Raw genomic sequence first — 15100 nt, forward strand, 5'->3', positions numbered from 1 at the left:
CCTTTTTCAATTTTGAACTCCTCCGTCACCACATTGTTCACTATTAATTTAGCCTTTTGCTCTGAGTAAATTGCTCGTAACCCATTTTCAAACCCCCGCCCCACTCCCATCCCTTCCAAGTTTTTCTTCATAAACATCCAAGATATATTGTCAAATGCTTTCTCCGCATCAATAAAGATTAACACCGCCCTTGTGTTTCTGTTAGTTTGTAAGAGTTCCAAAATATCAATGATGTTCCTGGTATTCTCATATAAATGTCTACCAGGGAGAAAGCCTGCTTGGTCTTTGTGAATTACTTCATTTAAAACTTTTTTAAGTCTACTTGCCAAAATGTCTGCAAATATTTTGTAATCCACATTCAGGAGTGAGATGGGACGGTAGTTCTTGAGCTGAGTCTTTTCAGATTCTGTCTTAGGTATCAATGTGATGAAGGCTTCTTTCCACGTTTCTGGTGCCCTCTTCCCATCCAAGATCTGGTTGCATACCTCCAGCAAAGGTTGTATTAAGTAGTCTTTCAAAGTTTTATAGTATTTGGAGGTGAGCCCATCCGGGCCTGGAGATTTGCCTAGTTGCATGTTCTGAATGGCACCTTCAATTTCCTGAGTAGTTATTGTAGAGTTCAAGATTGATCTTTTATCTTGAGTTATCTTTGATAGTCCATTTGTCTTTAAAAATTGATCTATCTCAGATTCTTTCTGAGGCCCCTGTGCATAAAGTTCTTTGAAATATCTGTGGAAGCACTTCCTGATTTCTTCTGGTTTCTGTACCATCCTTCCTTCAATCTCTAGATTTGTTATCGTATTTAACTTTTGTCTTTTTTTCAGCTGCCAGGCTAGCAGCTTTCCACATTTATTTGCTGATTCAAAGGATCTTTGCTTCATCTGTTTTATTTTCCATTCAATCTCCTGGTTAATCAATTTTGAATATTCTGCTTGATGGAATTTAATTTCTCTCAGCAGCTCCTTTGACTTTGGTTTGGTTCTCAATTTTTTTTCTCCTTGATGTATTTTCTCCAATATTTTATCTTTCTTTCCATTCCAGAGCTTCTTCTTGATTGTATTCTGTTGTATCAGAAACCCCCTCATAACGGCTTTGCTTGCGTCCCAGATCGTTCTTTTTTCTACTGTAGTGTTCAGGTTTATCTCAAAATAGTCCTTTAGTGTTTTTTGGGCCTTTTTCACAATCTCTTGATCTCTTAATAGTGTGTCATTCATTCTCCATCTGAAGGAACCGGATTGAGTTAGTCTGAGTTCTATTTTCAAGGCGTTGTGGTCGGAGCATGTTTTTGGGCAGATTTCCACCTTTTTGGTCTTGGGTGCCAGCCCCCTGGAGATCCAGATTTGGTCGATCCTTGACCAGGACAGGTGGGCCTCAGAGAAGAAAGTTCCTTCTTTACCTAGGGGGTTCTTTGTCCTCCATATATCTATCAAATCCAGATTGTCAGTCATTTCAAAAAAAGTTTTAGGCAGTCTGCCGTCTGATGTTAGATTTTGGTTGTAAGACTTATCCATATGTGTAGACACCACTCCATTCATATCTCCCATCATTATGATGTTAGCGTAGTCCAGATAGTCCAGCAAAGTCTCGTGCAGCTTCTTGAAAAATTCTGATTTCCCATCATTTGGAGCATAAATTCCTAGTATCAATATTTTTTCTCCTTGGGTCTGAATTTCAATTGCCAAAATTCTTCCATGTTCATCTTTAAATAAAAATTTAGGTGTCAGGCTCTCCTTAGCGTAGATCACCACTCCTCTTTTCTTTACCTTGTCTGAGGAAATAAACTCTTGGCCTAGTCTTTTGTTAACCAAAACTTTCCTGTGGAGCCTGGTCACATGAGTTTCTTGCAAACAAATAATATCCAATTGTTCTTTCTTCAATATGTGAAATAGCCTCCTTCTTTTCTCCGGGGAATTTCCGCCATTTATATTCCAACTAAGTAGCTGCAGAGACATCCTGAACTATTCTGTTACACCTAGAGCGGTGTGTCTTCTTTTTCCTCTGGTTCCGAGGGTATAGGCGTCCCTCCGCCTGCTGGCAGAGTGGGTCCTGGTTTAAGTATAGGCCAATGGGCTGCTGCTTCTTTTTGGAGATCTTCTCCGTGGTCGTGCTGGAACTTTTGTAGGTCCTCTGGCGATCTTATTTTAACCTTCTTCTGTTTGTAAGTAAATGATAGTCCTTGTGGAAACTCCCACCTATAAGGAATTGTGTTGAGTCTCAACAGCTTGGCCAATTCTGAATAGGTGGCTCTCAGATCCAGTAACTGTTTGGGGATATCTCGGTAGATTTCCACCCTTTTCTCTTGTATCTCAATTGAGTTTTTGAAGTGTAGGCCTAATATTTTGTCTCTCTCTTCTCTTGATCTCAAAGCTATTAAGCAGTCTCTAGATCTGTCTTTTCTTACCAATCTTCCCAGTCGAAAAGCCGATACTATTTTGAAATCACTTTCTTCTTTTAAGCCCCAGAACTTTGAAAACTCTGTTGTCAAAAATCCAATCAAATCTTCTTGTTCGATTTCTGGGATCGCCCTAAGCCTGAGGTTAGTCTCGCGATTTTTCAGTTCCACCAAAGAAAGGTAGGTTTGTTGGTCCCCTATCTGTTTGTGCAGAGGCTTGACTTCTGCTTTAACTTCCTCAACCTCTTTTTTAGCTGATGTTGCAATTTGAACGGCTTCCCCTGCCAATTTGTGATTCTCTTCCGTTGCTCCTTGCAATTTTTCAATTGCTTGGGTGTGTTGGGAAACCTGATCTGTCAATTTCTGGATCGAGGATGTAGCTTGGTCAATTTTTGTTGATTGGTTATCAATTTTTTGATTTAATGCTGACAATTGTTCCAAAACTTGTTTCAGTACTGCCTCTGATCCTCCTGATGCCATATCTTCCTCTTCAGATTTTTCAGGCTTTTCACTTTCTACTTTTTGTGTTGCAAGCACAGCAGGAACTGATAGTCTGCGTCCCTGAGTTAAAGTTGTTTGCAAAAGCTGTGCCTGCTTTTTCGCTTTTTCTTTTTCCTTAGCTTCCTTAGCTTTGGCTGCTCTTGTCTTTCCTGTGCCACTCATCAGTCAATGTTCAAGGTCATATGTTGTAATCCCATGGGAAAGACAAGCCCAAATTTAAAAACAGTCTGGTGAGAGAAGGTAAACAAAAAGGCTTTTCCCAGGCCTTTGTTATCCCAATATCCTCTAGGGGGAGTGCCACCAAAATTTAGTAAGAAGAAGGTAACTTTTCCGCCATTAAAGTCCCTTTTGTTCCATTTTTAAAGTCAATTTTAAAAACAAGTTAGTTCCAAAACACTAAGAAAAAAGTCCTGCAGAGCTCTTTAAAACATTTAACAAAGTTCCAACAAGGTGCCTACAATTGTATCCACTCGAACTAAGTAAGCTCAAAAGTTGCACTTCAGTTACAAAAGTATCTGGAAGTTTGTAACAGTTCCGCAGTTAAGCAACTTCGCCCGGCCACCCGAAGATTTGGGGTTAGAGTCTTCCCTCGCCCCTTGGGGGACCGCTCCAAGTCAGTTTTAGACTGTATTTTTTCTTTAAAGATAGAATTCAAATGTGCACGAAAGTCCCACTTTAAAGCCTTAAAGCTTCCCTGTTCACAGCGCTTTCCGCTCTTTGAACCGTCTGCTTTGATCTTGTAAGCAGTGCCGGAAGACGGACTTCCTCTTTCTCGTCTCCCGGTTTCAGCCAAATTTCTTCAAATTATTTTAACAAATCTTAAATCTTAAACTTCCGGAGGCGGCGCGAAACCGTGATGGCGGACCTCTTCGAGCTCTGAAGAGGGGCACCGCAGAAAAGGGTTGTTTCGCTACGGCGCAGCGGCAACCCATCAAGACAAACCACGGACAGAGTGAGTCCGTGGCCGTGGGACTCGGCGGGCACCTGGAGCGACCCCAAATTCGCGGAAGGAACCCCGTAAGGGGCTCCGGAGTGAAGGAGGGGGAGCGGTGCTGTGAGTTCATCGCTCTTTCTGCGGAGGCGAAGCCGCGCGGCTGTCACGGATGAGCGCTGACCTTTCTTCCAAAAATACCAGTCTGAAACAGCAAACCCGTGAGTAAGGATTTAAGATTTGTTAAAATAACATCACCTCCTGGCAAATAGAAGGGGAAGAAATGGAGGCAGTGAGAGATCTTACTTTCTTGGGCTCCATGATCACTGCAGATGGTGACAGCAGCCACGAAATTAAAAGACGCCTGCTCCTTGGGAGAAAGGCGATGGCAAACCTAGATAGCATCTTAAAAAGCAGAGACATCACCTTGCCAACAAAGGTCCGTATAGTTAAAGCCATGGTTTTCCCAGTAGTGATGTATGGAAGTGAGAGCTGGACCATAAAAAAGGCTGATCGCCGAAGAATTGATGCTTTTGAATTATGGTGCTGGAGGAGACTCTTGAGAGTCCCATGGACTGCAAGAAGATCAAACGCATCCATTCTTAAGGAAATTAGCCCTGAGTGCTCAAGAGTCTCCTCCAGCACCATAATTCAAAAGGACAGAAGGACAGATTGTGAAGCTGGAAGGACAGATTGTGAAGCTGAGGCTCCAGTACTTTGGCCACCTCATGAGAAGAGAAGACTCCCTGGAAAAGACCCTGATGTTGGGAAAGATGGAGGGCACAAGGAGAAGGGGACGACAGAGGATGAGATGGTTGGACAGTGTTCTCGAAGCTACAAACATGAGTCTGACCAAACTGCGGGAGACAGTGGAAGACAGAAGTGCCTGGCATGCTCTGGTCCATGGGGTCACGAAGAGTCGGACACAACTAAACGACTAAACAACAACAACAGGGCAAATGGTGGCCTCGCTTTGCTGTGTCACTATAGCCTTGTCTGTTTTGTCATTAGCAGTTTTCTCTGTTTAAAACAGGGATGGGGAACCTGCATTGGCAAGACTCCAGCTCCCATCAGCCCCAGCCAGCATGACTAGTGGTCAGGGATGATGGGAGCTTGAGTCCAATAACCACCTTTGGAATACAACCTAGAGGGCCACAGGTTCCCTAGCCCAGTTTATAATTTAATCCATTGATTCAAAACAAAAAACAAAACCCTGATGCAACTTTAGGGTTTATAAAATAACATGGATATACATTCTGAATCGAAGCTCCAGTTTGTTGTTGGCACATTCAGGGTGTTCGCTTCCCCCTCCTACCACTGCAAGCATTCCATTCTCCCCTTCTCATGCTCCCCAGCTCAGTGAGGCCAATTCCACCAGGAACTGAGTAGTTACATTAACCTCATTCTGCATAGGCCACAGAGCAGACATCTGATGATTACAGCTTTCAATCATTGCTGACCTGCATTAGAGCCTAGTATTTCCCTGGAGGTGAAGAGCTTCTTAGTCAAATGCATTACCCCACTAATGTCCAGCGCTCTCAGAAAACCTTGTATAACATGGCAGGGCAGAAACAGCGTGAAAGCCAGAAAGTTTGTAACATTTGATAAGATAGGGGCGAGGAACAAAGTGCCTCCATGTGAGCTTTTGCAGAGCGGGGAATCAGAGGCTTATTGAGGGATTGGGGGGGCGGAGGCAGAATATCAACCAGAATGAAGGCTAGAAAGAGGCCTCTGGGTGGGTAGGAGCCAGCGGAGCGTGCCCAGCCTGAAACTCTGCACATGGGCAGAGGACGGAGGGAGGAAGGCTGGGCAGGTGGCACAGAGAAATCAAAGGCAGTGGTGATGGTAATGCTGCTGTACAGGGAGGTCCCGCTTCAGATCCCACCTGACTGCTGAGCTAGCCATGTGGCCATTCATCATCCCTGAGTGCTACTCCACAGGGTTGTTGTAAAGGAGAAGGAAAGGCAGGATGAAAAGTCTAGGATGATGCCATAGTGCCTAGAAGGAAAAATCAAAATCTTCTTTTCCTCTTCCTGTCTCCTCCCTATTTATTCTTCCCATAATCTCCAGCAGATCTTTCATCCAGACCTGAAAAGGCCCTGAAGGTGTATTTGCACATTTAGAAGGGGAAATGCTAAAAAGCAATCATAATGTGAGTTTAATGGCTTTTTCAGAGAAGATGACCAGAAAATAAGAAGCAATAGCCAAACCACCAATTACCTTACTTGGGGTAACTTGGGGAGCAGGGTGCCTGTAAATGGGCCTTCCTTTTTCCTGCTTCTGCCTGTGGTTTTGATCTCCCAGATAAATCCTATAAGCATCTCTCCAGCATCTCTCCAGCCCCTGGGTCTACAGTGAAATCAACAAAAATCACAGGCTCGCAGCAGCGCCAACATAGTGTGCCATGCTGCCCTCCGTTTAAGGACAGCAGCACCACTTTCACCAAGCAACCCAGGAGCAGAATAAGCTCTCCCCCCCCCCCCCAAGCTGTAAAGGAGAAGTTGCTTTTATCTGAACTCAAGCTTCAGAAGCACTAACTAGACCGCCAGGGAAGATTAAATGGCAACACTGGATACAGAGCTAAGATTTCCTTCTGGAGAGTCAAAGCTCTCAGTGCAGCAGATTGTATGGGAGGGAGGGGGGTGGAGTTTGTTCCCAGAAGAAAGACTTCCCCCCTCCTCTCTAAGCAGTGGGGATGGAGAACAAACTATAATTAAATACTACCTAGCAGTATATCATGGTGCTCCCTAGTGTGCCAATGCATACATATGCATGTTCATATGTCTTACACGGGTAAGCAGGTATTCGGGGGAGGGGACGGATTTGTGATGCTACTCTTGGGATCTTTACTGGAGAGGGCAGACAGAATTGCATTTGTTGGATAACCTGGCTTAATTCAGGGGAAAATTTTAACACAGACCAATATTGGTGTGCTTGTTCCAGAGAGCCAGCAATAACCACACTGCCGCGTATTTGTGATATTTATTTGTAAATCAACAGAGGTTTAAATGATAATATGACAATATAAATGAGTTAAAAGCAGCATCGCGGCTTGAAATGCCACTGCAGAAACATGCCAAAAGGAAAGGGTTGGCAATGCCTCCACTGCCAAGCCCATCACCTCTTCCTGGACCACTCAATTCCTGTTGCAGAAATGGCTCATGGAAGAGACTAGAGGCAGAGAGCCACCTGCCATGTAATTGCAAGGCAAAGATAAGACTTTGCTACAGGAAAGTGAAAGAACCAGAAAAGGGGGCCATAGGTGTTCAAATGCAAAGTTGTACTTTCCCTGTCTTGTAAGAGCAGGATTATTTGTGTACAGTGGTACCTCGGGTTACAGACACTTCAGGTTACAGACTCCGCTAATCCAGAAATAGTACCTTGGGTTAAGAACTTTGCTTCAGGATGAGAACAGAAATCGTGCTCCGGCGGCGCGGCAGCAGCAGGAGGCCCCATTAGCTAAAGTGGTGCTTCAGGTTAAGAACAGTTTCAGGTTAAGAACAGACCTCCGGAATGAATTAAGTACATAACCAGAGGTACCACTGTACTTCCAAGGTGGAACCTACACACGTATAAAAAATGCTGTGAAAATGCTTTAAAAAAACAACACGTTTTGAAAAATACTTTGAATTTGGCATAGCTCACGGTCGCCATCTTGTGTCACATTTGTATATTGCACTTTACAACATATTCAAAACATCCTATTTGCAGCTGTATAGCTGAGTCCCAAGTTTTATCTGGAGTTGATGGGAATTGAACCGGAGCCCTTCAGCACAGAAAGCAGATGTTCCACCACTGAGCCGTGTCCCCTTCTCTGTGTGCAGTTACAAGAGCAGCCAGAAGGACTTGCTCCCAGTGTAACAGAAGTGGCGCCCATGGGAACACTTTTCTGGGACTAACAGCAGCCCGGGGGAGAGGAAGAACCTTTACTGGGATCATAGAACTGTATATGGTGGTCATGGATAGAGCCCACCACCATGCTGCAATCCTGGCGCGTCCCCCACACCAGCTGTTTTAAGGTTTTGCACAAACATGCGCCTTCAAGTGACAGTTTCAGCATCATGCGCACTTCCATCTCGAGGCGAAAGTTCCCATGCCAATCATCGTTAATTATAAAATTGCTATTCTACAAAACGTGCATAGGGCTGTGCCAAAACCATTGTTGCAGGAGTCCACAGTGAAGTCATCCCTAAATCCTGGCCTGTGCCAGGATTTCTCAATTAATGAGAAAATTTATTGTGAGAAAAATAAGAGGCCTTGTGATAGAATGGCAGTTGTGTTACTGGTGCCATAGCAGCAAACCAGCCTTTTGTACTCATGTAACTTCCTGGGCCAAGTTTACAGTTACAGTGGTGCCCCACAAGACGAACGCCTCGCAAGACGGAAAACCCGCTAGACAAAAGGGTTTTCCATTTTGGAGGCGCTTTGCAAAACGAATTTCCCTATGGGGTTGCTTCGCAAGACGAAAAAATCTTGCGCGTCCCCACAGGTTTTTTTCGCTCCCCCCCCCCTTTTCCTAAGCCGCTAAGCCGCCTATCAGCTGTTCCGCTGATAACCCGCTTAACAGCTGATTGCGAAAAGCCGCTAAACCGCTGTAGCGCTAATCCGCTAAGCTGTCAATGGGCTTGCTTCGCAAGACGAAAAAACCGCTAGACGAAGAGAATCGCGGAACGGATTCTTTTTGTCTAGCGAGGCACCACTGTACAACACAAACCTACAGGTTGTCATAATAATTGCTCTGCCACAATGGCCATTAACTCTTCCTGCCAATTCTGTGTGGGTCCACTGACCCTCAGGGGCCTCGTGTTGAGGCACTTAGTTCTGATGGCCGTTAAGTGGATCCCATATAATGATATATATCGGAGGGTGTGTGTGTTCAGCATCAGTTGCTCTTTAGAGAATGGCAGCATCAATGCTCTCGGGGCAGCTATTGATTCTTTAAGCTGTAAATCCAGGTGGAGTTTCTGGAGAGACTATGACAGATACACAAGACTGCCTCCCGTATGATCCCATTTTCCATAAAGCTCTTAGCTCATCGGACATTGCCCTCAGCCATCCTTTTAAAAGAATTGATATTGCATTTGTGCCTGAAAATATGCTGAAAACTAGGTAACAGTAAGTATTCTCAGGTGTAGAATATAGCAAAAATGTTGACATCTGAACAGTATGAAAACTTTGTGAAGAAACTTTCCAGTAGCACCTTAAAGACCAACTAAGTTAGTTCTTGGTATGAGCTTTCGTGTGCATGCACACTTCTTTATCTGAAGAAGTGTGCATGCGCACGAAAGCTCATACCAAGAACTAACTTAGTTGGTCTTTAAGGTGCTACTGGAAGGAATTTTTTTTGTTTTGACTATGGCAGACCAACACGGCTACCTATCTGTAACTGAAGAAACTTTGTAAGAAAAAGAAAAACACCCCCTCCCCATGCTAGGGTAGCATCCTGCCTGCCAGATGAGTGCTTTGAAATTGCTTGCTAAAGAATAAATTAGGACATGATCCAGCAAAGGTTAAGGACTCATGCAACCGCACATGTCAAACAGAGCAGGATCACCGGTGTAATGCAAAGAAGAAAGAAAAAACAAGATACATTTGATGCCTTTGAAAACATTTTGCTTTCTTTCTCAGTTTACTCCTCTCACCACCATCACATTCTATTTATTCTTCACACCTTTCCAGCATTTTCTGGGCTTGCAAGAATATAAATAACAAATATTCAATTATCAATGTTTTAAGCAAGGGATGCATTGAATTCCATGAAAGTGAGGGGGGGCACACTTAAGTAATGCTAAGCATCTCCATGTCTGTAAATGAGGGTCCCGTGAAGTTTGTATTTTATTTTCATAGATTCTGGTCTCCCTCTGAAGTAAAAGGCAGAGGAATTAACACTACAAAACAGGAATTTACTCAGAACAATGCTACAGTTTAAACATTTAAAACTGCTTTTAAAAATTGGAGCTGTTTACCAAATTGTTTATAGGAGGACGCAAGTAAGGCGTGTGTGTATGTAAGAATTGTTCTCTCTCGTTCTTATGCATTACATGGCAAATAAGAGGCAGGCTATTTCACCTCAGTCATTTAACAATTGCATTTCAAAGGAAGGAAGTCACATAAAATTCCAGAAGCTCTACAAACTACAATTACCCATTAAATAAGCAGTAGGAGGAGCCACAGAAAGAATGCGATCAGAAAGTGAGACATAGATTCTCTTTCCTGGATGTTCCAACATTAGACTATAGGAGTAGAGGGAAAGTACAGATACTTTAAAAGCAAGGAAGCAGCAATTTTCCAAAGGCTTCAGATATCCTGGCTGCTTGCATCAGAAGCAGAAAGCTTTAATTCGCCAAGCCCCTTCTGTGTCTTCATTCCATCAGCCACTTTTACGAATGAAGAGAAATGGGAACCCACTCTGATTTTTAAAGGCAGGCTTTCAGAAGACTAAAGAGCCTGTGGCAAACTTGCACCTCTGCAATTCATGACTTCAAACCTTCCCCACCCCCCAATGTCCATGTGAGCGGTTGGATTAAGGATGAGGCTCTCTCTGGCTGCTGCTAGCTCTGACAGGTGAATTTCCAGCGCAGCCCTAATGGATTTCCCACCTCTTTTCCAAAGAACAATACAAAAACAGCTGCTCAGCCAAACAAAAGAAAACATGTGGGGGGGGGAGGGGACCTACCTGAAGAGTTTTGCAGCCATGGGACCGAGCCACCTCCTCCTGGCCCCTCCAGTGCTCTGTCTGCCTCTTAAGAGTCAGGCTCAGACCTGAAAGATGAGGGCACCTGCGAAGCCAGCGCCCTCAGTGGGTCCCCTCTGGCTAGGACCAAGCCCTCTTATTTGCTCAGGCTGCCTCAGTGCCTCTCGCCTGCATCCCTGCCAGATGCATTTGCACATCAGTTTTGTGCTCAGAGACACCCAGGAGGTGGTTCCCTAGACCAAGAGACCCGGAAGGGAGGGGGAACTACCTGTGGCTGCTCTCCCCTGCATCTGAAGTGGTACAGCCCATGTCTGTGTGCTCTGTGGACAGCTGTGTTTATTGTGAGCACCTCCTCCAGGCTAACCTCGTGCTCGAGTGCCGTGTGTGCTCATTCAGTCAAACAGAAAGCTCGCCTGCGCTCGACCCCGTGAGAAAGGACGGGCGGGCAGCGGCAGCGGCAGCCACTTTGGTCCTGTCTTCACAGCCTCTCTGAGCAGACGGCAGCAGCCTTGCCCTTTGTAGCTCCCTGGTTTTCCTTTGCTCCGATGCCTTTTACAACCCCAAAACAGCTGTGATGTGCAAAGGGACCCCGCGGGCTGCCAAGAGAGACAGTCGCTCCAAAGTTCCAAACTGAATAGACTGCGCTTGCCAGTTCGGAACAGGAGTGCTAGGCGGCGTCTTAACTTGCAAACTTTGGAGAGGGTGGCAGGGATGGCCAACTCCCAAGAGACTGCGATCTACTCAAACTGGCAGTCAACCCCCTTTTTTGGGGTTCAGGTCAAAGTTGTTGAGCACAGTTTCTTAGGGGTGCAGGGCAAACTTTTTGAGTTTCTTTGGGGGAGCCAGTGATTTACCAGTGATCTACCCCGGACATTCAGGGATCTACCAATGCCTAGCCTAAGGCATTTGGAGCCTGAAGCAAACTACATAATCACATACACACACACCCTGTCAGGGAAGAAGGGGTGAGTGGAAATCTACATCAGAAACCACAGGAATAAAGATCTACACCAGGATCTGCTGTCCCTGTGGGTCCTGCCACCCTAGGCGATTACCTCACCTTGCCTCATGTGGGCCAACTCTGACAACAGGTCTGAGACTCTAAGTCCCAGGATCAGTTAAGATAAGAATTGGAATGTATGTTTTTTAAAGGGAAATATTTGCCTAGAATTCATGAGCCCAAACAAGCTTACACTGCTCTTCTGCTAATGCACGGCAATGAGGTTGTCTTGGGAATGTGTCAGACAGTCTTTTATAGGTTGCCCCTCCCCTCTCCAGAACAGTAGATCATTCATAGGATGGTCCCAAAAGGAGGAATATTCTGGAGGTAGATTCTGTCAGAGCTATTGCACATGTTAGGATTAGGTAACCAGAGAGGTCGCCTTCATGCCCTACTTTTGGGATCCCTAGTAGTATCTGGTTGGCCACTGTGCATAATGGGCTGCAGGACCAGATCGATTGTCTGACTTAGGAGGGCTCTTCTCAGGTACACCTAAACAGAGGTGCAGAGCAAGAAAGGCTACTGAATCTGCTCTAGAAAGCCAAGGTGTAGATTTTAAAGTATTGGCCCTGGTGGGGTGGGGGTGAGGGAGAAGACCCCCCGCTGCTTCTGGGAGCAAAATGTCCCAGACTGGCACCGAAAACTAACTACAACCCACTTTTATATTGCTTTCTGACCCTGGGACCTACTTAAATGGAAAGTCTTTCCAGAGTTCAGTTTCAAAACTGCCTCCATGCCTGAGCATTTCTGGGAGGACCAAATGGTGCAGGGTGGGAATCAAGCCCAAACCTTCCAATGAATTTCAAGTAGGCAACTGAAGCAAAACTGGCAGGAAACAACGGCCAGATGTTTCACAACTGGCTGTCTGGATCAGAGAAACAGCGCTTGGACTAAAGGCTACCTTAGCCCATTGCCAGTCCCCCGAGGCATCAGGTGCCATCTGGTTGGAGGGAAAGAACAGCGCAGCATAGAGGGGGAGGAGTGGTCAAATGGCTCTGCCAGAGATTCCCAGCACATGCCATGGTGTTATACTCCATTAGTGGCGAATCATAAGAGTTTGCTCCACCACAACAGGAAGAAAGGCGCATCCCTCCCCTGCAGTGGTGCCTATTGGGCAAGAGACTCTGGGGCAGAAATCCAGGGCCTCACTCTGCAGAATGAGTACCCCCCCCCCCCCGCAATAAAGCACACAGAACTTAGGACTGGCTTAGGACATTCTGAAGTAATACACATTACCATAGCAAAGTAATACAGAAAAATACAATGCATAAAAAACCTCAGTGAGAACAACAGCTATTTTATATGGTTTTCATTTATGTCTTTTACGTATTGTACCTTTCTTGTATATTTCTTTGGGGCTAAAAGGTGGTTCATCAATACACCATACCATATTATTTACAGAGGCGGTGAGTGGAAGACAATAGAGTCCAGAGTCTAAAGTTACCTAATTGCTCTGCTGCCTCTCTTCAACGCATAACAGCAACCCAAAAAGCAACCCAAAGCATGAATGAATACATTATGACAGCATTTTAGTCTACCTTGCTTCACCTGGTGGCTACACACAGGAAATCGGTGAAGCAAACACCACCAGGCTGAAAGATTGACAGACCAAATAGTTGAGCATAAGCAGGCTTCTCTAAACCTCCTTAAAATATTGGGTCTCCCCCACCCCCTTTCCCCCTCAGTTTAATATTCTCTTGTTACACAGGTTGTTACACAGATCAGTGTGAGTTTCCAGAATGGCTGATTTTTCTACAATCTGTCATGTTGGCACAAGGAAGGATAGCCCATATCTCAGCTAGTGATCAGGGCCAGCCCATGACATTTTGCTGCCTGAGGTGAAGCAACAAATGGAAACCCCTCCCCACTGGTCAAGGTTCACATCACCAAAGAGGGGCCAAGTTATTTTGGCACCTGAGGCAGAGAATCCCACAAGTGCCTCTCAACCTCCTTGGCAGTAAAAGTGCAGTCATAATAAATTAAATAGCTGACAATTTGCTGCCTTTTCCTGACACAACCCAAATCAGCTGCTCAAGGCTGCCGCTTTCCTCTGCCTAATGGTAGGGCCAGCCCCGTTAGGCATCAGTATTTGTGCACAGCTTCAGTGGAAATGCAAAAGGGTGAGTTACTTATGCTTAAACAGTAAATGTGTGCCTGGTGCCTATTCTCCAAAAGCATGTATATACTCTGCAAATCCTTGTGCGGCGGTGGTTTGGTGTATACGTGCAATTGTTCAAATTTACTCTTTAATTAAAAACCCAAGCTTGCCACTCCAGCAGATGTAGGAAAAACAGGAAGTGGTCTGTTCTGGAATGGCAAGTAACAAAACAAAGTGAGCGTGACAAAAGTGTGTGGGTGCGGACCCAGGCGTAGGCATAACTGAAACAGCACTTCGACTATGTGTCCTGCTCAGTTTGCTAGTCCCAAAGGATATCTAGCATATGAGAGAATTGGGGAAACCTGACCCAAACAGCTTCTTGGTTATTCTGATCAGAAAACAAGGAGTCACACTCTACAGAAGAATCACAAGAAATTGCAACATGGTGAATCAAGAGAGTTATTAAAATGAGTGCAAGGATAGAAAAATCTGCACTTTGGACCAGATCTTTTCCTGAACCGTATTAAGAAATTTAGGGCCAAGACTATAACACAGAAACAGTTAGGTTGGTGAGGCTGATTGGTTTAAACCAGCTAATTAATACTAACAAGTTAGAAGATTCACTACGGATGTATGGGGAGGCACACTTTGAGTTGCCAATTCTACATATGATAAGGCTCCTGTACCTGTTAACAGTTGTGTACAAAGGAGAACTTTGACAGATGTAATTTCTCTTACCTTAACTATGGCAGAAAACCCAGCCTGCTACAAAACTCCATCCCATGCAACAATTAAATGGCACAGAACCCATCTCGTACGAGATCTGCCAACATTTTACATTCCTGTTGTCTTCCTGTAGTTCTCGCAGTTATCAGTGCAGATGGCTTGACTGTCACAAATACTGGCGAGCGACAGGCAGACATCTGGAGGCTAGCAAGTGCTGCTGCCAACCCCAAAGTCTTTCATTTCACCAGACAGTTTCCCCTGGTCCTCAGCTGTCGAGACTCAGGCTAAAGGGCTGGTGATAATTTGGCTCTGCTGGGACGGTGCTCATTCCAAAGCTTTGCCTCTGAAAGCAGCTCTTGAATATGCAGAGTTAAATGAGAATCCCCATGAACCGTTGGGAATTGCAATTTCCCGAAGCATATAACATCCCATCCCACCTGCTGTGGTTCGTTTCACAATCCAGCAAGATCGAAACGGTAGCTATTTGGTTTTTTCCCCTTGGGTACCCAATTTGCTCGCGGTTCTCGTGAAGCAAAACAGACTTCAAAACATTTTCAACAGCGGAAGACGCGGGAGTGGGGGATAGAAGGCATGTACAGTACAAGTTCAGCAGAGGCAGTTTGAAGCCGCAAGAATCCAAGAACTACTCCAGGGCTGCTGCTGCTTTTCCTCCAATGGAATCCAAAAAAAAAAGGAGGGGGGAATAGCGCCACTATCCCCTTTTAAAAACACAATGGAAAATACCACCTGCTACACAA

General features: G+C 45.1%; 1 protein-coding gene across 3 annotated transcripts in view; it reads right to left on the minus strand.

Annotated features, from left to right (window-relative positions):
- LOC114591580 (hyaluronidase-4-like) overlaps positions 1-15100 on the minus strand; it is a 37139-nt gene that overhangs the window by 12880 nt on the left and 9159 nt on the right. The window contains exon 2 of one of the 3 annotated variants that reach the window (XM_077924786.1): positions 6045-6173. The exons of 1 other annotated variant lie outside the window; for it this stretch is intronic. In XM_077924786.1, the coding sequence (XP_077780912.1) occupies positions 6045-6173 (129 nt within the window). Of the gene's footprint in view, positions 1-6044; positions 6174-10500; positions 10754-15100 lie in introns of those variants that run through there. One more of the 3 variants, XM_028718763.2, reaches the window with a different exon arrangement.

The sequence above is a fragment of the Podarcis muralis genome, chromosome 2 (assembly GCF_964188315.1).
Source record: "Podarcis muralis chromosome 2, rPodMur119.hap1.1, whole genome shotgun sequence".
Lineage (NCBI taxonomy): Eukaryota > Metazoa > Chordata > Lepidosauria > Squamata > Lacertidae > Podarcis > Podarcis muralis.